General features: G+C 36.4%; 1 protein-coding gene across 1 annotated transcript in view; it reads right to left on the reverse strand.

Moving 5' to 3' along the window:
* Positions 1 to 27,795, reverse strand: part of LOC111148283 (adaptor related protein complex 3 beta 1 subunit) — a 278,207-nt gene that overhangs the window by 206,119 nt on the left and 44,293 nt on the right. The window contains exons 3-4 of the mRNA XM_022504764.1: positions 21,715 to 21,789; positions 99 to 194 (exon numbers count right to left, since the gene is read on the reverse strand). Of these exons, the coding sequence (XP_022360472.1) occupies positions 99 to 194; positions 21,715 to 21,789 (171 nt within the window). The remainder of the gene's footprint in view (positions 1 to 98; positions 195 to 21,714; positions 21,790 to 27,795) is intronic.

The following is a 27,795-nucleotide window of genomic DNA, read 5'->3' on the forward strand; positions in this document are numbered from 1 at the left end:
TACGGTGCCATTTAGATTACTGCTCCAGTTCTTTAAATCACACACCTTCAACTTTGCACAAACCTTGTAGCTATCTGCTGGCTCACACTATTATTTACCTTCAGAGCTCGCTGAAAAGTGCTTATGGACAAAAGTGCCAGATCCTGCTGTTCTTCAGCATACCGTACCAAGTAAACATATACTAACTTCTTGATCTGTTTAAAAAAAAAAAAAATCGTTTAATCCTAGCCAAAATTAAAAATTCAATGTTTTGAATACCAAATCCATTCACAATTTTCCTGAAGTAAATAACTGAATAGCTTATATTGTAATATACAGATAATATATTGTAGGATAATGAATGGCAACAAAAAAGCTTATAAAATAAGCATTTTAATAATCTAATCTATAATAGAAGCATTCTATCAAGGTGTTCTGTAACAACACTCCAACAGGTCGTAAGGGTTAACTTGCTTCAAGCTTATGCATTCCTCGTTTGCTGACCTAAGTCCCTTGGTCTACAGATGAACTAACCTACTTTCCTTGAGAACTGCAGACCACCGGCCTTAAGGAATAAAGGACCAGACTTCCCCAGAGGAGAAGTCCTGACCACACTGGAACACAGCTGCTGCTGATGCCAGCAAGTCTGTTCAGGGTCATGCCAACACATGACTATTTGCCTAGGCACCACCTTCTCCCGCAGTTAGCCCAGCACCAACCCTCAACGTTCCATACCTTCCCCTTTAAAACTTTCTGGCTTTGCCTGGACATGGAAGATGGTCTTTGGGACATCAGCCCACCATCTTTCCAGGCTGCCAGCTTCCTGAATAAAGCACCCTTTCATTTCCCACCATCACCTGTCTCTCTTGATTTTCAAGCACCAAGCAGGTGAACCTGAGTTCAGAGCCAGTTCTGTCTGATAACACTTTCTCTTGAAGGGAATAAAAAATCCCTGAGCAAAACTCAAACAAGAATATTAAAATATTAACTGAACTGTAAAAACATTTTCAAAACAAAGGATACAAATACTAGAAAGACCTTGGGTTCTGTCCACTAAATACATAGTATTTGAACTTGTGTTTTCTCATCAATCAAAGGGTGCTAGAGCCCCAACCCTGACCATATGGTAACAGTCACATTCCGATATATATCACATGATATTTTCAGCTTAGTAAGAATAAGGTAGACCAATAATATCAATTTAATGTAATAAAAATTCCAAAAGACTGGAAGTGTCTTCCAAAAACTGTTTTAAATGGCAATTTAATCACTAAGTCTATATAACAGAATTATGATGAAGAAAAATAAAAATAAGAATTTGAGTTGAAATTCATCAACTGCTTCTTTCTGACACTGCTCACAGCCTATATCTTCCTTGTCAAGTATCTTAAGATACCAGTGTCTGATTAATTTCTTAATATATCAACAGAGTACAGAACTAAAAGTTTATAGAATGTTCATAGAGCACAGGAAATGAGGGGAAGTAGCTGGAAATAAGTGGAGCTGATGCTGAAAAGGAAAAAGAATGCTACGCCAGACCACATTTTATGTCCTACTAACCAATCTGAAATTTTTTAAAGATAATTGCCATGGCCTTCCTTCCCTCATCCTCCAATTACCTTTGACACAATGTAGTTGTTTTGTTTTTCTTAAGTAAGCTCTAGGCCCAATGTGGGGCTTGAACCTACAACTCCATCAAGAGTCACACGTTCTACCAAGTAAGCCAGCGAGGCACCCCAACACAGCATATTTTGGAGTTCCTTTACTATCCTGTTTGCTTCCTTCTGAACTCACCCCAATTTGTCCACATTACTTTCAGTGTAGTACCTCAAACTACAAATGAAGTTTAAGTAAAACAAGTTAAGACCATGTTCCATATGAGGGGCTTCCACTGATAGAAATTATTCTTAAGCATACAATATACCTTTTCTAAATGTACACTGACTAAACCAAGCCACATTTGAGTAAATGTCCTAGTCAGGTTTTCTTCTTTTAAAAAAAGGGCAGGGCGCCTGGGTGGCTCAGTGGGTTAAGCCTCTGCCTTCGGCTCAGGTCATGATCTCAGGGTTCTGGGATCGAGTCCCACATCGGGCTCTCTGCTCTGCAGGGAGCCTGCTTCCTCCTCTCTCTTTCTGCTTGCCTCTGCCTCTCAGCCTACTTGTGATCTCTGTGTCAAATAAATAAATAAAATCTTTAAAAAAAAAAAAAAGGGCAAGGTCGTACATTTATCCATAGAAATTATCAACAATCTAGATTCAATCCATCACAGCACCCTCTTAAGAAAATTTTAGACCTTACCTTGTATTTTAACCTATTTGGATATTCTTTACAATTTTATAAGTAAAAGTGAAAACTTAATGAGCATACTTTCTACATCTTCATCATTATTTTTTAAAAATGCTAAACACATCGTGTTAAGTTGATACTAATCCATTCTTCTAGAGTATAAGGATAGGGTTATAGGTAAAAGTAACCAAAAAAATTTATTTACAAATACCCTTCTATGGTGAGTGGATCAACTAAGTCTTAAAAACAAAAATAAAACCCTTAAAAAATTAAAACTCAGTACCCAACGCTGTCCATAGTCTGCCCCCAAATTCCTTTCCAGTCAAAGAGGAACAGTAACCAGATATAACTTGCACTTTTTTGGCCTCAGTCTCCACTCAGGTTATCACCCTACCTTCCCCAAGTTCTGCTAATCATATTTTCCACAAAGCAAAAGTGAAACGATAAAATGCTCATTAAAGATGAACAGTACAATAAATCACAGGATACCCATATAACATTATACTAAGCAGCCACCAAATATATTTAAGTAAATCTGCACTTGACATTAAAAATATGTCCTTGCAGGGGCACCTGGGTGCCTCAATGGGTTAACCTCTGCCTTTGGCTCAGGTCGTGATCTTGGGGTCCTGGGATTGAGCCCCACATCGGGCTCTCTGCACAGTGGGGAGCCTGCTCCCTGCTCTCTCTCTCTCTCTGCCTACTTGTGATCTCTCTGTCAAATAAATAAAATCTTTTAAAAAAGTCCTTGTAAAATGTTTTAACGTGCAAAGTCATATGCATTTATATCACTTCTATATTAATAAAAAATGCACACATATTTTATTTATTAATCTAAGGTACACCATCAATTTTAAGATGTCCCATTATTTTATAAACAACAAACCCTGCCAATTATAAGTCACCATCAATTCTTAACATTAAGTATCACTTGCAGAAACTTTAAAATACAAAACCAACATCTTAGAATGGACATAATATGGCAATAATAGCAAATACCTTATATATAGCAATAACTACATCCCGGTGTGATTATCAATGTTTAACTTAAATTAACCGATTTTAAATTCACAATTCAATAAACTGGTACTATTACTCCTATTTTACACAGGAAGAAACTGAAGCATAGTGAGGTTTAGTAACTTGACCAAGATGGCACATCTATTAAATGAAGAACTAGGATTCAAACTTAAGCCTAAGTTAAGAAATCTATGTAGTAAATTGTTAGCAGTGAGTATATCTGAGGTATTCACTCTTTACACCTTTATTATTTAATTTTTTTTAAGATTTTATTTATTTATTTGACAGACAGAGATCTCACGTAGGCAGAAAGGCAGGCAGAGAGAGAGAGGAGGAAAGCAGGCTCCCCGCTGAGCAGAGAGCCCGATGCAGGGCTCGATCCCAGGACCCTGGGATCATGACCCGAGCCGAAGGCAGAGGCTTTAACCCACTGAGCCACCCAGGTGCCCCAATTATTTAATTTTTTTACAATGAATATTAATAGTGTGTTCAGATAAAACAAAGATATTTTTACTTCGGGATAAATCTCATCTTTCTAAATTCTCTCCACTATAAAATAATGATCCTTTCGTGGATTATAAAAGTATTTGAAACTTTCCATTATTAAAAAAAAATCTCAAACAAAATATTTTTAAGTTCCTACATTTCCACAAAGACAGCTTTTTCTGTAGCAGTGATAAAATACAGGCACTAAAACTGTTTTAAACCTCTCCAACAGCTCAACAAAAACTCAAGCTAAATGAACAAACTTCAGCAAGTTAACCAACCTGCGACAGTTCTTCACATTGGAACATCAGCCTATCAGGAACAAACTCACTCAAAACCACCACCACCACCACCACCACCACCACCACCACGACCACCTCTGAGCCAATCAATCAACAGCAGTCTCAGCCAAGTGATCACATATCCACAGAGGATATCAACCCACTTAGGCCACTGAAAGTCCACAAACCGTTTCAATGTTCACTTAGAAGCAAGTAGTCTTACACAACAATACAAGTAGGTTCCAAAATTATGTAATGCTATATATAAGATGGCAACCATATGATCCAAAATATACCCAATGTTTTATATTATAGTTAAATGGAAATATAAAGTTTTTTATTACAGTTTAAGAAGCATTTATCTAATTGTCTGAGGCAGAGATAGCTTTTTCCACCACCAGATTTTTAAGTTCTTAAGATTACAACAGTGCCAAAAAGCAATTAACACTGCCAGTTGATTGATTTATAGACTTTTCAATAAATCAAATCAACATACAGATGCATTTTTAAGTAAGGTATTTCTCAACTCCACCTTAGAATGAACAAGAGGTTACTTAAATACTGGAACCATTCCTTATTCATCTGTATATTCTCAGGATCTGTATCACATGTCTGGCATATAGTAAGAGTTCAATAATTAGCTGAATGGAAACATCACTGCCCAGTGGTAAACTGAAAAAATTTACCAAGACATTTCCCATAATTGCTACATCAGGAATCTAACTTACCACAATAGCTATAATTCACCAAATAAAGGCCTAGAAAAACACGAACATATTATGAAGAGATGACAGGTATTATACAAAGATTGCCTCCAAACTCTTAAACTTGTGGGTTTAAGAAAAAAAATTTAATCATTTAAAATATTCTTTTGCCTTACTAATTATATTCAGATCCAGTCTACAATTCTCTGTAGTTTCGAAAGAAAATGGATTAGAGTCCACCCATCCCCTCATTCTCCTGTGATTTATTTCTCAGCAACACCTTTATTTATCAAGTAACTGTACAGCCAACTTTTAAGGCTGAATTATGAACTCCGGAATATATCCAGGGGTTTATATTGGCAACACTGAAACATTCAGATCTACAGCTGAGCTAGCAGGCATTGCTATAATTACTCACTATTGGAGAAGGATTTTTGTGACTGTTATAGCAAAAAGCATAACAATATTAAATCACAGAAGGTTGCAAAACACCAAATTTGTTCTAGTTCTGTTATAAGAATCAATCAATATTGACCACAAGAGGCCTATGCACTGACTGGCTGCAGGTGTGCAGAGAAAGCCTAGTTTCCCTGAAACCATTCTGTGACCAGAAATGGGAGTACTTAAAGCTCCATGACTACACCATTCTCTGATCAGTTACCTTCATTCAATGTTACAACACTCCTTGCTGTAAAGCTAATCATAGCAGAGCCCCAGTAGGCTGGAAGAACACAGGCAGATCTGTTTAATTAGTTTATCAATACTAGTACATCAAACTTCATGAGTTATTGACTAAACCTTTGATTATTTTTGTACTATAACCACTGATTGCTTACTAGTTAACTTTTGGTATCGTTTGACATCAAATGGAAGATGACATACAGCTTAACTGTGTGTCTAAGATAGCATGTACTAATAAAAATGAAATTTTGCAGCTGATAGCAATGAAACATCAATCAATTCTCTAAACATAAATTTTAAGAAGCTTATGTCAGTTTTCTCACATTAGAGAATTAAGTATAATTTCAAAAAACAAGGTATTTTGAGAACAAAAGAAATCCAACAAATAGACCACTAATTATGTTTATAGTGACATTTTTGTTGCAGAACATTAGGCAGTATAAGAGAATCTGAGTGTAAAGGGAAAAAGATGAACAAACAGGGAAGTTCTACTATTATAACTCCTGAATAGTACAAACAGCTTTGGATGAACAATAAATAACACAGAATTTTCTGTTTATAAGAGGACTATAAATCCAAGGGAAACTAGCTAATTTACTGCCAATTACTAAGGACTTGCTCATTTCTACCAATCTCTAAAACATAAAAAAAAAATTATACCAATGCCAGATACCTCCCAAAGAATAGCTAATACCAGTTATTGATTTGGGGCCAAAGTCATTAAGGCAGAAGAGGAGGAAGGAAGCACCAAATAGGAAGGACAGCTCTAAAACGGTAACGGTCTAAGATGGATTCTGAAGTCAAGCCACCTGGCTTTGGATTCTGACTCTGAAACACAGTAGCTGTGTGACCTTGGTCAGATAATTTAACCTGTCTGCTATCTCGCCCTCATATATAAAATTTGGGAAATGACAGAATCAACCTCACAGCGTTATCTGTGAGGGTAAAATGAGGGTATATATAAGCACACACAACATCTTTTAAATATTAGCAATCATTGTTCCTAGGAATAGAGACCCTATTTAAGTCCAATATTAAATGAATTAAGTGTTTTGATTTTAATTTTCCCAAGTTAGTCAAACCGAGTTTATGATAACAAATCATTTGGTAGCAAAATTCACTTATCCAAAATATACAATGTATGCATTATCTCATAAAAAAATTAAGTATACTTTAAAAAGTATCTAAAAATGGGTTTAAAGTACTTATCTTCAAATTTTTATAATATAAATTATTCTAATAAAGTTAAAATGGCAATGGGAAAATGTTTCTTTTTATATATGGAAATGTAGGCTTTAGAAATTATATAAAATATACTCCTACTTTTACTCTTCCAGATTTTTTTTTAAAGATTTTATTTATTTATTTGACAGGGAGAGAGAGATCACAAGTAGGCAAAGAGGCAGGCAGAGAGAGAGGCAGAAGCAGGCTCCCTGCTGAGCAGAGAGTCCAACACGGGGCTCGATCCCAGGACCCTGAGACCATGACCTGAGACCATGACCTGAGCTTAACCCACTGAGCCACCCAGACACCCCCCTTCCAGATTTTGAATACATAAATCAAAGATTTAACCTAACTTACCTTATATTAGGAAAAACTATTTAAACTAATATACCTTATATTAGAGACATAGTAACACCCAATACACTGTCATAGTATTAAAATAATAGCTAAGAGTCTACTTCACATCAATCTTATATTTGTATTATATAACAACTGAAGTATGACCTCACTAATCTTATCGTTCTACTTAAAAAATTCTACCATCATTCTCAAGATTATTTTATTCACTCTTATTTTTTTCTGTATCCACCCAATCTCTTCATTAAAAAAAAAAAAAAAGCTTTGTTTCTAAAACTAAAAATACTTAAGCATTGACTATAAAATTGCTAAAGACATATGGCTCATTCAGTATATTCTGGCCATAAAGCACTGTAAGACACTGTTATAGAAGTCTGATGCAGAGGCTAGGAAAAATGATGTGAATTTTCAAGTATGTCACAGGTTATAAATTGACAATTCCACATACAAAGTAGGGGAAACTGAGACTAGTGTGTCATTTGATCAACAGATTTTCATATGAAGCTGTAATTTAATAATAACCGAGAGACCTGGTTTACCCTCCTACCTTAACCAAATAGAAGATCGGGGGAAAAACAGTTTTCATATGTTGGACAACAAGCAGCCCAGTACTGTGAGTCCTCAGAGGGAAAAGTCAAAGTGAGTGCTACTGGAGAGGGCTATATATCCACCAGCACACCAGGGGCAACTCAAATAGAATCCTGAAGACTCACTGTGCTGAGGAAAGAGAGATCAAAGTTTGGAGGCCAAGACTGCTAGAATTTGCAGAGCAGAAAAACAAACAGGAGGAAACTTCACAGAGATAGTGAGAAGGAGACAGCAAACACACTGCAGAACAACCACTGAATCTCAGACTAAGCACTGACTGACATGCACAAAAGAGATGAAACTACCTGAGTCCAGATAAAAAAAAACCAAAACACCAAAAACCAAAAAAATAACAACAAAAGAACACAGAACACCAAAAACAAAAACAAACACCGGAAAAAGACAGGCAGAACAGATCTCAAAGAGCACAAAGAGTTAGGAATAATTCATGTTCCTATCAGGCAGACAGAATGTCTGATAAATAAATACATGGGTTTTTGAGCAGAATCCTAATGGGGCGCCTGGGTGGCTCAGTGGGTTAAGCCTCTGCCTTCGGCTCAGGTCATGATTCCAGGGTCCTGGGATCAAGCCCCGCATCGGGCTCTCTGCTCAGCGGGGAGCCTGCTTCCTCCTCTCTCTCTGCCTGCCTCTGTGCCTGCTTGTGATCTCTGTCTGTCAAATAAATAAATAAAATTAAAAAAAAAATAAGAAGAACATCACTTTAGGTGTGGGATTAAATTAATCCAGACTAAAAATATTTCTGTATTCCCTAATTAAGCTTAAATGTATGCTTTGCAAAATCAAATGATTCCATATAACTTAACTGTATACCACAAGAAAATCAACACAATTTAAAGGAATACAACAAGATCCAACAAATGACAACATAAACTTTATATTTTTTAGCATGTAATTAAAATTTACTAAGGATATTTAAAAATTAGGAAAATATGAATCATAACCATGAGAAAAATCAATCTATAGAAAAAGACTCAAAATGACAGAAATGATAGAAATAGCAAAGGGGCACCTGTTCAGTAGAACATGTGACTCTTGATTTCAGAGTCATGAGTTTGAGCCCACTTTGGGAACAGTTTACGTTAAAAAAAAAAAAAAAAAAGGCAGCAGGACTTTACGATGACTTGTAAATATGCTCCATATGCCCAAGAAGGTAGACAAAAATATGACTATGTTGTGGAGAGAATTCCAAGACATGAAACTGACCCAATGAAACATCTAGAGATGAAAAATATAAAAGTTGATACAATAAATACAGTGGAAGAGATTAACGAGTTAGACACAGCAAAAGGAAAAGTCAGTTAACTTGAATATACAGCAAGAGAAACTATCAAAATGAAGCAGAGAGAGAAAAGACTTGGGAAAAAAAACAAACACAGTAACAGGCACCTGTAGGACAACATCAATTAGTCTATATGTGTACTAGAAGTGCCAGAGGGAGAGACAAGAGAGAAAATATATATTTGAAAATTTAATGGGTGAAATTCTTTCAAATTTTAAGAAAACCTTAAGTCCACAAAATAGAAGATGCTCCACAGACTTGGAGGATAAACAAGAAAAAAAAAAAAAAAAAAAAAGTCAAGGTATATCACAATCAAGTTTAGATCCAGTGCTGGAGAGAAAAATCTTAAAACCAAAAAGAGAAGAGAAAGACATATTACACACAATGAAACAGAGATTAACAATGACAGGAATGACAGGAAACTTGCAGGACAGAAAACAATGAAATATATTTTAAATCCTAAACAAAAAAGGCTATAAATGTACAACTGTAAATTTTACTAAATATTTTCAAATTATAGGCAAAATAAAGACTTTTTAAAAACAAAAGCTGTAAGAATTTATTACCAGCAAAACAACAAATATCCTCTATCCTAAGGAAAATAATACCAAATATAATATTTGGGCCTATACAAAGGAATGAAGAGGGCCACAAATGGTAAACATGAGAGAACACATGAAAGACTTTGGGGAGCGGGCAGCTCATTTTTAAATCTCTTTAAGAGATGACTGAACTTCTGGTAATTTTGGAATAAAATTGTACCAGAACAATTTCCCACAGAAAACTAAAAAAAAACTAGACATGTTACAAAAACACTGTGAGCCCTGGTGGTGAAACAGCAGTAGACAGTATATAACTATATACTGGTTAGGAGTATATGCTCAAAGATGACAAAAAAGAGAGCCATGTAAAGTAAATTTCCCACTCCCATGGCTTTCTGGCAAGGCCAAGTGAATAGTGGATGAAGTCCAAGTAGAGGTACTGATGGACAAACCAGTTTCTCTAGCAAAAAAAAAAAAAAAAAAAAAGAACTTAGGAAAATTATGGCCACTGAAGAAAGTAGGGGAATCCCGGCAGGGAGAGAGGAGGAGATGGGCTCCTCAAACAATCCTCAATCTCCTCCACCCACATCTCTGACTAAATCCTGAACCACACAATCAGAGAATAGACTCAAAGCAGCTCAGCAAAAGACAAAAAATACAAAATGAGATTGAAGCTGCTACTTAAGAAATAGAATTTCCAATCTGAACACAGTCAGGATAACCACCTTCAAAAATACCACCTGTGGAGGAAAAATAAAATAATACAGAATCTCCAGAATTTAATGTAATGAAAAGAACAGAACTCAAAATTACCCAACATAAGAATAACTAAGGAAATGGAATACCGGAATACTATGTACATATACATAGACACAAGAAAACACAAGAAAATCAACCAAATTCAAGCTTAAGAAAAACAGGACATTAGAACCAGCAGACAATGACTTTAGAGCTGCTATTATACTTATTATTAATTAGGTAAAAGAAAATGTTGTGTTCTCAATTAATGAAGAATAAAGCAAATCTCACAAAAAAATAGAAAAAATAAGAAAGAAATGGAAATTCTAAAATGAAAAAATGTTCACTGAATGTACAATCAAATGAAGATGGCAGAAGAATGAGAGTGAACTGGAAAAAAGATGAATAAAAATCCAATGTGAAGAAAACAAAAAAGATATAAGAAAACCAACAAAGCTTCATATACTGTTAGAGAATATAAAAAATACAACACACATATAATTTCAATACCAGAAGAAGAGAATGGAACAAAAGATTATATAAAGATATAATGGCCACGCTGATGTTTATAGTAGCATTAATTACAATAGGCAAGATATAGAAGCAGCCCAAGTGTCCATCGAGTGACAAATGGTTAAAGAAGAGGTGGGGTGTGTGTGTGTATGTGTGTGTGCATGCGCGCACCTATACATACAAATATGTGCAATATTACTCAGCCATAAAAAAGAATGAAATCTTGCCATTTGCAATGACATGGATGGAGCCAGAGAACAGGATACTAAGTGAAATAAGTCAGTCAGAGAAAGACAAATATCCTATGATTTCACTCATGTGGAATTTAAGAAACAAAACAAACAAAGGGAAAGAGAGAGACACAAAACAAGAAATACACTCTTAACAATAGAGAATAAAATGATTGTTACCACAAGGCAGGTGGGTAGGGGGATGAGTTAAATAGGTGATGGGGATGAATGACTACACTTGTGATGAGCACAGGGCAATGTTTGGAAGTGTTGAATTATTATACTGTACGCCCAACACTAAAAAAAAGAAAAGAAAGAGAATAAAACAAAAGATAAGAAAGCAAAAGAAAAGACAAATGACAGCCAAAATTTCCACAAGTTTGGTCAAAGGCAGAAATTCACAGATCTAAGATACTCAACAGACACCAAGCTAAATGAACACAAAGAAGCTCATAGCAAGACAACTGAAAGTCAAAGATAAAGAGTAAAACATGAAAGCATCGAGAGAAAAATGACAAATTATCTAAGTGGTATCAATTTTTCAGTTAATAGTGACATTATATAAGGAATTATAGAGGATCTTTAAAACATCTTTAGAATGCTAAAAGAAAAACAACAACAACAATTATAAAACCCATAATTCTATGACCAATGAAACAATCTTTTAGAAACAGATAAAACGGAAATACTTTCAATCAAGATATTTCATTACCAGCAGATCTATACCACAGCAAAAACTAATGGTACTTCCTAAGGCAGGAAGAAAATGATAGTTAGAAATTTGGATCTTAACAATTCAAAGAACAACGGGAATGGTAAATATCTGAGTAAGTGATAATCGCTTCTTTGGTTTTTTTTCTCTGAATTTCTTTAAAAATCATGAGATAGGGGCGCCTGGGTGGCTCAGTGGGTTAAAGCCTCTGCCTTCGGCTCAGGTCATGATCCCAGGTCCTGGGATCGAGCCCCACATCAGGCTCTCTGCTCGGCGGGGAGCCTGCTTCCTCCTCTCTCTCTCTGCCTGCCTCTCTGCCTACTTGTGATCTCTGTCTGTCAAATAAATTAAAAAAAAAAACAACTTTAAAAATCATGAGCATATAAAGCAAAAATTGCATTGTCTTATGATGTTTTTAAATTGACACACATAATAACTAAAACCTAAAAGGTAAGAGGAATGTAGAGGTATATAGTTGCAAGATTTCTGTATTTTAAGTGAACAGATGCAGTATTAAATGAAACTACAAAAAGTTAAGAATGAATACAGTCAATGGTAAAAATAATGCAGTGATAAACATATTAAAAATAAAAACAAGGGGCGCCTGGGTGGCTCAGTGGGTTAAGCCGCTGCCTTCGGCTCAGGTCATGATCTCAGGGTCCTGGGATCGAGTCCCGCATCGGGTTCTCTGCTTGGCAGGGAGCCTGCTTCCCTCCCTCTCTCTGCTTGCCTCTGTCTACTTGTGATCTCTCTCTGTCAAATAAATAAATAAATAAAATCTTTAAAAAAAAAAAATAAATAAATAAATAAATAAATAAATAAAAACAAGTGAGGCGCCTGGGTGGCTCAGTCATTAAGTATCTGCCTTCGGCTCAGGTCATGATCCCAGAGTCCTCGGATCAAGCCCCCACGCTGGGCTCCCTGCTCAGTGGGAAGCCTGCTTCTTCCTTTCCCACTTCCCATGATTGTGTTCCCTCTCTTTTTTTTTTTTTAAGATTTTATTTATTTATTTGACAGAGAGATAACACAAGTAGACAGAGAGGCAGGCAGAGAGAGAGAGAGGGAAGCAGGCTCCCTGCTGAGCAGAGAGCCCGACGCAGGACTCGATCCCAGGACCCTGAGATCATGACCTGAGCCGAAGGCAGCAGCTTAACCCACTGAGCCACCCAGGCGCCCTGTGTTCCTCTCTTGATGTATGTGTCTCTCTCTGTCAAATAAATAAATAAAATCTTTAAAAATAAATAAATAAAAAATAAAAACAAGAACATTTAAAACAGGATTTCCTCCAAAACAAGAGGAAAAGAAAAGAAAAACAAAAGGAGCACATAGAAAAGAAACAGTGTAACAGTACACTCAAATCCGCACACATCAATAATGACATTAAGTGTTAAAAGAATAAACAATCCAATTCAAAGGCACACTTTAACATAATGGATAAAGAAAAGATGGAGCTACATGTTGTCAATAAGAGACGCACATTAGATACAAAGACACAGAGAGGCTGAGAGCAAATAGATGAAAAATATATATTTACTATACAAAGAGATGTACAGGCTGGAGTGGCAATAGTAATAACAGATCAAATAGACTTTAAGACAAAAAATATTACCAGATAAAGAAGGACTTATTTTAGGATAACAAGGTCAATTCATCAGGAAGACAAAAAAGGAATGCTGCCTGATGGGAGTACTTTAAAATATATGCTAGGAAATGGCTAAATTAAAGGGAGAAATGAACAATTTCAGAATCATGATTGGGAGATTCAAAATTAGAAGAAGTCAGTAAAAACAATTTTAAAAATATAAATAAACAACACTATCAACCACATTTATTTAAATAATGCTTATAGAATATATATACAACAATAGCAGAATACACATTCTCTTTAATTGAACATGGTATGCACACTATAATAAACTTTGGTGATCTTTAAACAAGTTTTCATAGAGTTTTTTTTTAAGATTTTATTTATTTGACAGAGACAGAGATCACAAGTAGGCAGAGGCAGGCAGAGAGAGGGGGAGAAGAAGACTCCCCGCTGAGCAGAGAGCCCAATGTGGGGCTCAATCCCAAGACCCTGAAATCATGACCTGAACCAAAGGCAGAGGCTTAACCTACTGAGCCATCCAGGTGCCCCAAGTTTTCATAGAGTTTAAGAATGAAATAATACTAGGTATGTTTTAAGACTAAAACAGAATTATGTTACAAAGCAATCAACATTAAGATCATTAAGATAACCCTCTCACCCCCAATATGAGGAAATTAAACAACATACTTTTAAATAATCCATGAGTCAAAATAGAAATAATTAAGTAAATAAAAAATATTAACTAAACAACAATGAAAATATATAAAATTAAATTTGGAAAATGCAACCGAAGTAATGTTTAGAATAAAATACATAGTGTTAAAGGTTTATAATAACAAAAAGATTTGATCTGAGTCCCCAACTCAAGATATCAAAAAAAGGACAAACCCAAAATTATGTATAAGCCTGCAATATCAAAGAAAAATACAAACTCAATAATAAAAAATAATCCATGACATAGAAAACAGAAAAAAGTAAACTCATAAAACCAAAAGCTATTTTTCAAAAGGTCAATAAAACTAATAAGGCTCTAAATTGATCAAGAGAAATAGAGCAAAGACAACAACTACCAATATCAGGAATGAAAGAGAAAATATCACTGCAGAAGGCAGACACTAAAAAGTACTAAGGGAGGGCCGCCTGGGTGGCTCAGTGGGTTAAGCCTCTGCCTTCAGCTCAGGTCATGATCCCAGGGTCCTGGGATTGAGCCCACATCGGGCTCTCTGCTCAGCAGTAAGCTTGCTTCCCCTTCTCTCTCTGCCTGCTTCTCTGCCTACTTGTGATCTCTCTCTCTCTGTCAAATAAATAAATAAAATCTTTAAAAAAAAATATTAAGGGAATATTATAAACAATTTTAGGTTAATAAACTGACTACCTGGATGAAGTGAATAGATTTCTTGAAAGACAAATTACCAACCCAGATCCCAGAAGAAATAGAAAATCTTAATACCCCCCTGCTGGGCGTCCATCAAGAGCATCTTCAGGATGGATGACTGGCCAGAAGGATTTACGGGACTCAAAAACTTGTTATACTTAGGATTATGGTTCATTACAGCAGAAGGATACATAGTTAAATTAGTAAAAGGAGAAGTTACATGGGTGAAGTCAAAGGAAACCAGGCACAAGCTTCCAAGAGTCCTACCACCAGTGGAATCACCATAAGATCTGCTTAATTCCTTGAACAACAGTGTGATGACATATATGAAGTACTTCCAACTGGGGAAACTTGACTGAGAAAGACAGTCCAGAGCATTTATTAAGGTTCAGTCACATAGGTAACTATACAACTACACACATTGTCATCACTACGTATGAGATCAGTAACTGAAGCTCCAGAACAGGAAAAGAAAAAGCAGGTGTTTACCATAAATTACAATTTTAGTATGCACTATCTGGACAAACTGGTACACCATGGCTCAAGACAACAGATACATAAAATACTTTTATCACACAGAACAGTCCAATAGCTTAGTCTGCCCAAGACCGACAAGGGACTGTCCCGAAAACAGACCTTTCTTGTGACTATACAAGCTTTGAGCAACCCATGCCTGGTTTAACGATTTCCCAAAGAAGTCTATGCCCAATAAGCAACTTAAATTCATAATTTAAAACCTTCCCATAAAACAAACTCAAAGCCCAGATAACTTCACAGTAAGGATAAAATAATACCATATAAGATGAAATAACTCCACACATATTCTTTAAGACAACAAAGGGAAACATATCCCAACTCATTTTATAAAGTTAGTATTAACCTGATTATCCTAATATCAAAAAAAACAAAAAGCCACTGAAAGTAAAAAGAAAAAAAAATCCTTCAATAACACAATAATCCTTCAATTCACACAATAGTTGTGAAATCCCTTAACAAAAAGTTAGTTAGCAAATCAAGTCTAACAATATAGACAAAAGTTTAATACACCATGAATAAAAAGGTTTAATAAGTGAAAATTAATACCAGTCATTGACTTTATCCAAAAAAATAGAAAAAAATAATATGATAATTTCAACAGTTATAGAAAAAGCACTTGAAAAAAATTCAAAACTCATTCACTATAAAAACTTCCAGCAAACTAGGGATAGAAAGAACTCTTTAACATGATTACAGACAGCTTGTAAAAAAAAAAAAAAAAGAAAAAGAAAGAATGAAATCTATAGCTGATATCATAATCAATGGGAAAAGGCTCAGTGCTTTCCAAATGAGAAATAAGGCAAGGATAACCATCCTCATCACTTCCATTCAACCCTGTAATGTAAACTGTACTCAGTATAATATGACAAGAAAAAAAGAATAGAAACTAAAATTAGGGGTGCCTGGGTGACTCAGTTGTTAAGTGTCTGCCATCAGCTCAGTTCATGATCCCTGGGTTCAGGGATCGAGCCCCGCATCCTGCTCCCTGCTCGGCAGGAAGCCTGCTTCTCTCTCTCCCATTCCCTGTGCTTGTGTTCCCTCTCTCACTGTGTCTCTCTCTGTCAAATAAATAAATAAAATCTTAAAAAAAAAAGAAAGTAAGTAAAATTATAGTTGCACATGATATGATCATTTATGTAACAAAGTCAAAGAAATCTATAAAATAGCTATCAGAACTAGTAAGTGAATTTAACAAGGATACAAGATCAATACACAAAAACCAATTCTGTATGCTAGCGACAACCAATTGGGAAATGAAATTTAAAAGGCTATGTTGTTTAAAATAGCATTCAAGGGACATCTAGGTGGCTCAGTCTTTTAGGTGTCTGCCTTCAGCTCAGGTCACGCTCCCAGGGTCCTGGGATGGAGCCTGGCCTCAGGCTCCCTGCTCAGCGAGGAGCCTGCTTCTCCCTCTCTGCTGCTTCCCCTGCTTGTGCTCATGCTCTCTCTATCTCAAATAAAATCTTTAAAAAAAAAAAAAAAAACAGCATTTAAAACTACTAAAAGCTAAATTTAAAGTACATGCAAAACTTGTATACCAAAAACTACAAGACACTGCAAAAGGTATTTATAGAAGACCACATTCAAGGATTTAAAGACTTTATACAGTAAAGATGGCAATTCTTCCCAACTGACCTATAAATTCAATGCAAACAAGATCAATTCTAAAAGGCTTTTGAAGAAACTGACACGCTAATTTTAACACTTATATAAAAAGACAAAGGACCCAGATTAGCCAAAATAAGGTTAAAAACGGAAAAAGACTGGAGTGCTTATACTAGCTGACTTCAAGACTATAGTAAATTGGGCAGTGTAGTATGGCAAACAGATCAATGGAACAGAACAGAGTCCAGAAATATACTTGCACCCATAAGATCAAGAATCTTTCACAAGACATGGAAAGATAATTCAAGGCAGAAAAGATATAGTTTTCTTTTTAAAAAACGGAAATAAGATGGAATCAGGAAGGAGACAAACCATAAGAGACTCTTAATCTCACGAAACAAACTGAGGTTGCGGTGGGTGGGGGTTGTTAGGGATAGGGTGACTGGGTTATGGATATTGGGGAGGGTATGTGCTATGGTGAGTGCTGTGAAATGTGTAAGCCTGATGATTCACAGACCTATACCCCAGGAGCAAATAATATATTAGATGTTAATTTAAAAAACAATACTAGTACAACTAAATATCTGGGGGGAAAATGTATCTCGAAATCTCAAACCTTACTTCATATCACACGCAAACTCTAATTTAAAAACTCTTTGAACAGTGAAGAGTTAATAGAGCAGGCCAGAGACTGCTATCCTTAGAAAGTCTGCTTAGAAAGTTGGACCTAATGGCATCTGGGAACTTGAATCTCAGGGGTATTCCCACATTCCCTAACTGAGAAGCATGGTTTACATACCAACCATATGGTTTACGCTCTAACATTTGCTTTCTTTCAGGGAGTCAGGAATTTTGGTACTTGCTAGGCAGTTAATGCCTACATGAACAGCCCCCAGTGAAAGACTTGGGCACTGAGTCACTAATGAGGCTTCCTAGTGGACAACACTTGACGTTTTTTGTCACAACGGAGGAATTGTCACTGGGAAAATCAGTTGGAAAGGATTTTAGAAGCTTGCATCTAATTTCCTCTGGACTTCTCCCCATGCAAGTGTTTCAGGGCCTGATTTTGCTGTGTCTTTGACTATACTAAATCATAGCTATGATATATCTTGAGTCTTATGAATCCTCCCAGGGAATCACAGAAGCTGTGGGTCATACACCAGTGACATAGATCACAGACCTAAATATAATAGTTTAAACCATTAAACTTTAAGAATAATACAGGAAAAATCTTTGACATTAGGTTAGGCAAAGATTTCTTAAACAGATCACACAAAAAATCAGGAAGTATAACTGAAGAGAAAACAGGTAAAATGGACATTATCAAAATCAAATGTTTGTTTTTTAAAAGGTATTAAGAAAAGAAAAAGGCAAGCCACACACCAAGAGAAAATAAATAATAATAAATAACCATCTTCTGACAGAAGACTGGTACCAGAATTTTTACACTTTAATAAAAAAAAAATTAAAAACAGGCTGAAGATTTAAACAGTTTAGAGGAAAGATGACTAATCAATGCATCATGAAAAGATGCTCAACATCACTAAATATAAGAAAATGTAAATAAAGGCACAATGAAATACCATTAAATACCTACCAAAGTGGCTAATGTTAAAAAGAGTCTAACAAGATCAAGTCTTGGAAGGGATGTGAACCAACTAGAACTCCCATACAAATGCTGGTGGGGATGTAAATGGTTCAGCCTCCCTGGAAAACTCATACACTATTTTCTAAAAATTAAGTATACACTTTCAAACAATGCAACTGATCTATCCCTAGATATTTAGAAAAGAAAAAATTTTTGAAAAATTAAAATTTATCACCACATACAGCATATTATTCAAGCGTTTTTCAACAGGTAAATTTAAAATTGTGAAATATCAGATTATAGCAAAGAAGGAACAAAACGTGAACACATGAAACAGCATAGACAAATTTCAGATTCCTAGGTAAAAGAAGTCAAATGAACAGATACCAAACTGTATAGTTTAATTTATAAGAAATTCTAAAAATTACAATTCTCTACTAACAGAAAGCAAATCAGTAGTTCCATGGAGACTTAAAGTGGATCACAGCCCCATATATAAAAGCTACATCTACAAAACTCTTAGGAAAAAGACAAGTATAAATCTTGGGTCCTTGAAGTTAAGCATCCGGATTAACTCAAAACGGATCACAGTACTATATATAAGCTGAATCTATAAAACTCTTAGGAAAAAGACAAGTATAAATCTTCATGACTTTGGATTAAGCATCCATTTCTTAAATATGACACCTAAAGCATAAACAAAGAAAAAATAGATGAACTGGAATTCATCAAAATTTAAAATGTCTGCACTTCAAAGGATTCCATTAAGAAAATGAAAAGACAACCCATAGAATGAAAGAAAATATTTGCAAATTATATACCAGATAAGAGTCTACTATTTCGAATATATAAAGAACTCCAACAATAAACAACAGAAAGACAATCCAATTACAAAATGGTAAAAGGACTGGAATAGACATTTTTCCAAAGACTGTAGAACTGGCCAATAGATGCTCAATAGTTTTTTTTCTTAGACAAATGCAAATTGAAAACTGCAAAAGCAGCCATGAGATTCCACTCCATACCATCTAGGATAGCTATAATCTAAAAGAAAGTATTTTTTTTCCAATAAAGAAAAGTAAGCATCAGTGAGCATGTGGAGAAAATTATAACACATACATTGTTGACAGAAATATAAAATGATACAGCTGCTGTGGAAGAGTTTGGCAGGTCCTCAAGAATACAGTAACCATAAAACCTAGCAATATCACTGCAAGGGATACATACGAGAGAAATGAACACACTGGTTCACACACAAACTTGTACAAAGTATTTATAGTAGTGTTATTCATGAGAGCTAAAGAGTGGAAACAACCCAAGTGTCACTGATGGATGAATATACAAAACTCAGTACATCCATACGATGGATTATTATTCAGCAATAAAGAGGAATGAGGTACTGATGCACACTACAACATGAATGGACTTGGAAAACATTCTAAGTGAAAGAAGCCAGACAAAAATGTCATATACTATATGACTTCATTTATATGAAATGCCCAGAATAGGCAAATCCATAGACAGAAAGGAGATTTAATGGTTGCATAGGGCTGGGGACATAAGGAGTGACTACTAATGAGAGCAGGAATATTTTTTGAAGTGATAAAAATATAGAAGGAAGTAGATGGTGGTGATGGTTGCACAATTCTGTAAATACACTATAAATCACTGAATGCACACTTTAAAAGTTATAGCATGTTAACTGTATTTCAACAATCTTAAAAAGATGACTGACTACAGCAAAAATAACAATCATATATTTTTAGGAAGCTTTAACATATTTAAAAGTAAAATGCAAGATAACCTGGGAAAAGATGGGAAGGGGAAAAGGAAGTTCACTGTCATAAAGTTTTCAAAGTATATGTGAAGTCTTATAATGTTACTTGAAAGTAGATAGTGATAACTTAAAGATGTATATTGTAAATCCTAGTGGTACACTGCAGTAAGAGAAAGACGGACACTGCATACCCTAGGGCAAGCACCTACTAAATAAATAAGACAGAGATACAGCTTTAATAGTAATATCAATATTTGATTATGGAAAAACTCCCTTATATTCTTAATTTCTACTTCTTATACTCCACCTATTTCCACCTAAAACATCTGCCCTGATGTCACTAAGTCCTTGAAAATATTCTCCAGTGGAGATTGCCCCTTCCGTCAAACTTTCCAGACTCAAAAACAGAGCCAAGCACATTCCCCACAGTTGATATTCACAGTTGTTAGCAATGGGCAAAGAGGAAGCATGTGTGCTGGCATTTTCATTCTCATGCGCATATCACTACTTCCTACTGAGTAAACGTATCCTCCAGACCATCACTACCACATCAGTTGACAGTGAGATGCATGACAGACATGGTCATTCAATCCTCTTCCTTACTACCTTGTATTCTTTTAAAAACAAGCCATTTGCTCAGATCAATCTCTTATCCCTGTCATGGAACTCTTCATCCTACTCATCCTACTCAATGGTTTCTACTCAATGGGCACTTATTTTTCTTTTGTACTCTATCAAAAGTTATTAGTCCATCTGACCCAACATTACCTTGGCCTCAAAGTTCTTTGAATTCCTGTTTCAAACACCACTTACAAACCCACACAGAGACAAGTAACTGAAGGCTCACAATGCATCCTGCCTCTGCCCACCTCCTGCTATACAGAGTCAGGGTATACCAGAGCTAAAATGTTTCAAAAAGAACACTACATTTGGAATGATAATGATAATGGAATGATAATAACTTGGGTTTCAAACACTGCCCTTATACTGCCTGAATTTAGGTCCATTTCATGCAACATGTGCTATCTTAAAATTAAGTGCCTAGGGCAGAATTTCAAGTAAACTGGTTTCTAAGATTACACAATAAGTTGCTATCACTCACCAAGGTGAATTAATCTCAATTTACTTTTCACATTCTCCATCCAAAAATCCAAATACTGTTTATTTATTTATTTATTTAAGTTTATGGACATTTAAATTATAACCAAAAAAACCTTGTGATACATAAGGATCTTATGTTACATTTCTAAGTAACTGAAAAGTATGATTCTTTTACAACAAAAGGAATAACGAAAACTATGAAACAAAATAGCACTCAAGGGGCACCTGGGTGGCTCAGAGGCCTGTTAAGCGGATGAACATGACTCTTGGTTTTGATGGGATGATCATCTCGAGATTGTGCCGTCAGGCTACGCACTCACACAGAGTCTGCTTAAGATTCTTTCCCCTCCTCCCTCTCTCTCGCCCCCGCTCTGCTCTTACCAACCCCACCCCCACTGGCTCAGCAAACATGTGCACACACTCAGTCTCTCTCTCTCTCTCTCTCTCTCTCTCTCTCTCTCAAATAAATGAACAGAATATTAAAAAAAAAAAAAAAAGGTACCTCAATATTTTTACTGGCCACATTCTTCACAACAGCAGGAAATAGTTCAGATGCATTTTTCCCTTTTGCAATCATCTGAAGAATAAAAATAGAGTATTAGAGCTAAAACCTTTTTTAGATTAGTCATCTCAAAATAAAACATAAATTCTACATACATTAAATATTTAGAAAACGGAATCAGGAAATAAGCTGTGGAATTAACAAGCTGAAGTCTTTTTGAGTTATCTTACTACTCATCTCAACTGCCTGCATCAAGAACCAATGACTTCTGTAACAATATAAATATACAAATACATAGACACTTTAAAGAAGAAATACACAGTAGTTTAAGACATATAATAAAATATTTTCAGTAGTTTTCTCTGGCTAATGAGGGTATAAATACTTTTTAAATATTTATGCTGTTCTTTATTTCCCAGGTTCTTATATTAAAATTATACTGCATTTGCAATGGAAGCGGGGGTGAGGGTGGAATAAATGTTATTTTAAACAAGCTATTTCTCCCCTGGCTTTCTTTTCATGGGTCCCCCTACTTCTCCAACCACTACTTTCCAAAGTTCCCTTCACCAAGTCCTCTTCTCTGCCCACTAAAATTCTGGGCTGATCACCATCTTTTCAGGCTATACTAATCTACAATCTCTAAAACTCCTAACATTTCATTCACCTTCTGGACTTAACTTTCACACACTATGGGGATCAATTTCCCAAACTCTAGCCCTAACTCTGAGCCCTAACTCCACTTCTATAACTGGACATCATTAGATATCTCTCTCATCTCAAACTTGCTGTCTAAAACCAAACTTATTTTTCATTGATAAAATGACATTCATGCTATAACTTCCTATTTCCACCAATTTTCCCAGATACCAGAAACCAAAGAATTATCTTGGGCTCTTTCAAATCTACAAAATAACTAGGTCCCATCGTGATTTTTTTATACAATCACATTAATCCTCTCTCACTCTTACTATCCTAAAATACTTCACTATCTCTCAGAAAGGACTTTTTCTAACAGTCTCCTGTTCCTGTCCAAATTTACATCACTGACAGTTTCACAAGCTTAAAACACTACCGTAAAAGTCAGCCGCTCTGAAAGATTTCAAAATCTTTGAAATCCTGACTGCCTAAGAATCTAAACTGTTGGGCACCTGGGTGGCTCAGTCAGTTAAGCCTCTACCTTCAGCCCAGGTCATGATTTCAGGGTCCCGGAATCAAGTCCTGCACTGAGCTCCCTGCTCTGCTTCTCATTCTCCCTCTACCCCTCCCCCTGCTCATGCCCTCTTTCTCTCAAATAATTAAAAATCTTAAAAAAAAAAAAAAATCCAAACCATGTAACTTAATATTAAATGCCCTCAAAGTTTGCAATATCCCTTTTAAGCACATAAATCATTATTGTTCTACACAAATGCTTTTGACAAAGTAAAAATGTACCACTACCAGAACACTCTCTGGCTTCTCTATTGCCTTTACTCATGTCACACCCCCAACTCAATTCTTTTTATTTTTCACATTCCTCCCAAATTCTAATCACACTCCCTTCCTGAGTCATCTCCTAATACCTGGCCTACCATGTCATCTAATTCTAATTTCCTCTAGAGTTTTTTTAATTCACATTTTTCATTTGGAAGTTTCTATGTGCTACGTTTTATTTCTATTAATTTAGTGGTATGTCTACCTATATCCCCATTTCCTATACTCTCATTCCCAGAATACCTTTATATCTATTAACAGTCAAGACTTTGATAGCTACAAAATAAAGTTTAAACTATAGGATAATTTCCTGGAAAAAGATTCTTTTTTTGTTACACACTATATTTAGGAAACTACCAAAAAATATGGAAACTATTAGTTTTATAAATTTATGACACATTTTAAAATATACTATCTGATATTTTGAGCATTATAATCCCAGCTAGCAATTTCCCAATAAGACCTTTCTGCAGGATAGCTTAAAAATACTTTAATATGAACTAGTCTTTTTATATTCTATTTCCTTACCTGTCATATTATGGTTTGAGTATTTTGGGTTCTTTAAAAGATTTTATTTGTTTGAGAGAGAGAGAGAGAAAGAGAGCGCAAGTGGGGGGAAGGGCAAACAGAGAGGAAGAGGAGAAGCAGATTCCCCCCAGAGCAGGGAGCCCAAAGCAGGGGGATGACAACCTGAGGCAAAGGCAGACATTTAACTAAATGAGCCACCCAGGTACTCTGACTTAAGTATTTGGAAATCTGCTGAGTAGTACAGAAAGCTCACAAAATACTGCAGCTAAAACATCTTTGAATGATTTTTACACCTCCCTCAATTTCCTCATCTGTAAAATAAGGAGAGAGGGACCAAATGTTCTCTGGGGCCCATTGTTTCAATTATTCAATGACTACCTGAAGTCAGAGATCCTATCCTAAGGATTCCCGAAATGTTCTATAGAACATTCACTATTCAAAAAAATGTTAACAGATGACAGAAGAAAAAAATCCTATAGTCAAATTCTTTTAACAATATTTGCTGGGAGAGGACTACATGCCAGGGACTACTGCCTTGATGATACAACTGTGAACAGTACACAATCCTTGCTCATTAGAGCTTACTTTCTAATGGGGATGAGGGACAATAAATAAATTTAATATGTGAGATGGTAAAAGAGAATACTAGGAAAAAAAAAAAGGACTCTATGAGAAATGGAAAGTGCTAGGGTGGAGATGGGAGCTGCCCTCTTATTTTGTTTAGTATTTTGCTAGTATGTATTTCCCATCCTTATATTTTTAATCTGCATCTTTATATTAAAAGTGGGTTCTGAAGGAAGGGGCAAGATGGTGGAGGAGTAGGGGACCCTCTTTCAATCAGTCCCCTGAATCCCGCTGGATAACCACCAGAGCACTCTGAATACTCATGAAATCAGCCTGAGATGTAAGCTTATACATTTCTGAATCTCTATGGGGGCAGAGTATCATTAGCCAAAAGGTACAAAACACAGAGTTGGGATCACGTAGAAGGATATCGGAGGATAAACAGATGGGGGAGGGAGCCACCAGAAGCAAGCATTGGAAAGTAATACCCCAATACAAAAGTGCCCTGCACTTGGGGACCAGCGATAGCTTGGGGGCCGGTGGCTGCAAGATGGGAAAGGACTGATAACAGCACTCAAACAAAAAAAAAAGGGGTTTAAGGGACAACTGCTGGGACCTGGCAGCAAGAGGCATGCAGCACCTAAGGTCCCAGGACCATTGGCAGGACCTAGAGCAGAATCGAGTCAGTGGTCCCAGGAATGGCAGCCGCGAGGACCGAGCTCACCCAGACCAGTATCACTTGCAGTTTTGGTGTCATGGGGTTACAGAAACAAGCAAGGGGCCTTGGCTGACCACTGATATGGTCGCTGGGGGTGCACATCACCTTTGGGAGTCTGCAGAGGGGGAGTCTGTGTGTTCTGTACCATTCAGAGAGGAGCAGACTGTGTTTTCTCTCTAAGGCAGAGGCCTGGGTGCCGACAGTTTACTTTGCTTTGACCCTCTGAAAAAGCCCAAAAAGCCACCAGAGAACAAGAGCCTGAAAAACCAGTTTCCACGGGACCCAGCCCCTTTAGAGGAGGAAGGGCAACTATACCCAAGCAGGACTGACTGAAAAACAATGCAGCAGGCCCTCCTGCAAAGACAAGCTGAAAAGGGGAAACAAGCAGAAAACACCCATAGGGTCCCCATAAAACTGTAAAATCCGAACACCAGGGGAAAACAGTATATTAAGCTCCTGGTATTGCCTCACAGCCTGTAAATTTCTTAGATACTTTTCTCTCCCTCTCTTTTTTAAAATTCTTTCACATGATTCTTGTTTATTTTTTTACCTACTTACCATTTCAAACAAGTGTTTAATACAACATATTCCATAGTAACTTTGTAACTTGAACTTTTTTATACATACATTTTTTCTTTTTCCTTTTTTTAATATATATAGATAGAGGCTTTAATGTAGTCCTTTTTTTACCCTATTCAATACTACCTTTATATATAGAGAAGTTTAAATTTCACTCACTCTGGAAAGTTGAGTTCTCTAACAAAGATAACAAAATAGTGCCAGGAAGAACTGAAATACCTTTCCTCCCCGACATCAAAGGATTACAACCACCTTCTCATCACCACCCTCTTTTTATTTTGGGGTTTTTGTAGGGGTTTTTCTTTTTCTTTTATCGGTCTTTTTGTTTGCTTTCTTTTGTTTTCGTACTTTATAAATCTTACTCTTGGGGCTCATTTTGGCTGGGTTTTTGTTTTTGTTTGTTTTTCTTTTTGGCAGTGACTTCCGATTACTCTGAAACTTCCCAGGGTGCACCCTGCCTAGGTAGTGGTTGATATTTTCAGCTACACATCCCCTCAACAGAATGACAAGGAGGAAGAATTCCCAACAAAGAAAAAACCCAGAGACAATGGCCTCTCCAGCAGATCTAATGGATATATATTGACACAAGATGTCAGAAATAGACTTCAGGGTAGCAGCTATGAAGACAATAGTCAGGCTACAGGAAACTATTAATGGCAACATAGATTCATTAAGGGCAGAAGTGGGAGCACATCTGGCAGAACTTAAAAATGCTATCATTTTTGTATTGCATCATAAGATCCAATCTAATCTAGATACTCTTAACAGTTATGGGAAATGAGGCAGAAGAATGAATTAGTGACCCTGAAGACAAACTGAGAGAAAAGAAGGAGCAGGAGGAGACCTGGAACAAATAGCTTAAAATCCATGAAAACAGAATTAGAGAAATAAATGATGCCATGAAACATTCCAATGTCAGAACTATCAGGATCCCTGAGGGGATGGAGAGAGAGAGGACCAGAAGATATATTTGAGCAAATTGTAGCTGAGAACTTCCCTAATCTGGGAAAGGAACAAGTAATCATGTCCTAGAGGCAGAGAGGACACCCCTCAACATCGATGAGGGCAGATCAACCCCCAGGCATATAACAGTAAAACTCACAAATTTTAGAACCAAGGAAAGCATTTTAAGGGCAGTTGGGGGAAGAGATTCCTTATGTACAGAGGAAAGAACACCAGAATAATGTCAGATCCGTCCACAGAGACTTGGAAAGGGCTGGTAAGATATATTCAGGGTACTAAATGAGAAGAATATGCAGCCAAGAATTCTTTATCTGGTAAGGCTGTTATTCAGAATAGATGGAGAGATAAGAAGCTTCCAGGACAGAGACTGAAAGCATATGTGACCACTAAGCCGGCCTTACAAGAAATATTAAGGGGGGGGCTCTATAGAAGGAGAAAGATCCCAACAGTGATACCAAACAGAGACATACAGAGACCATCCATAGAAACAAGGACTTCACATGCAACGTGATGACAATAAAATCTTATCTGTCAACAATCACTCTCAATGAGAATGGCCTAAATGCTCCCATAAAATGGCAGAGGGTTGTAGACTGGATAAAAAGATAGGAGCCATCTGAATGCTGTCTACAAGAGACTCATTTTGAACCTAAAGATACATCCAGACTGAAAGTCAAGGGATGGAGAACTATCTTTCATGCCAACAGACCTCAAAAGGAAGCTGGGGTAGCAACTCTTATAGCAGACAAATTAGATTTTAGAAAAGACTGTGGTTAGAGATACAGAAGGACATTGTATCATTCTTAAAGGGTATATGCAACAAGAAGATCTAACAGGGGCACCTGGGTTGCTCAGTGGTTAAAGCCTCTGCCTTTGGCTCAGGTCATGATCCCAGGGTCCTGGGATCAAGTCCCCCATTCGGGCTCTCTGCTCAGTAGGGAGCCTGCCTCCTCCTCCTCTCTCTCTCTGCCTGCCTCTCTGCCTACTTGTGATCTGTCTGTCAAATAAATTAAAAAAAAAATCTTTAAAAAAAAAAAAAGAAAAAAAATTCTTGGGGCGCCTGGGTGGCTCAGTGAGTTAAGCTGCTGCCTTCGGCTCAGGTCATGATCTCAGGGTCCTGGGATCGAGTCCCGCGTCGGGCTCTCTGCTCAGCAGGAAGCCTGCTTCCCTCTCTCTCTCTCTCTCTGCCTGCCTCTCCGTCTACTTGTGATCTCTCTCTGTCAAATAAATAAATAAAATCTTTGAAAAAAAAAAAAAAA

This window comes from Enhydra lutris, unplaced genomic scaffold, assembly GCF_002288905.1.
Source record: "Enhydra lutris kenyoni isolate GAN:26980312 unplaced genomic scaffold, ASM228890v2 scaffoldscaffold19, whole genome shotgun sequence".
In the NCBI taxonomy this organism is placed as follows: Eukaryota; Metazoa; Chordata; class Mammalia; order Carnivora; family Mustelidae; genus Enhydra; species Enhydra lutris.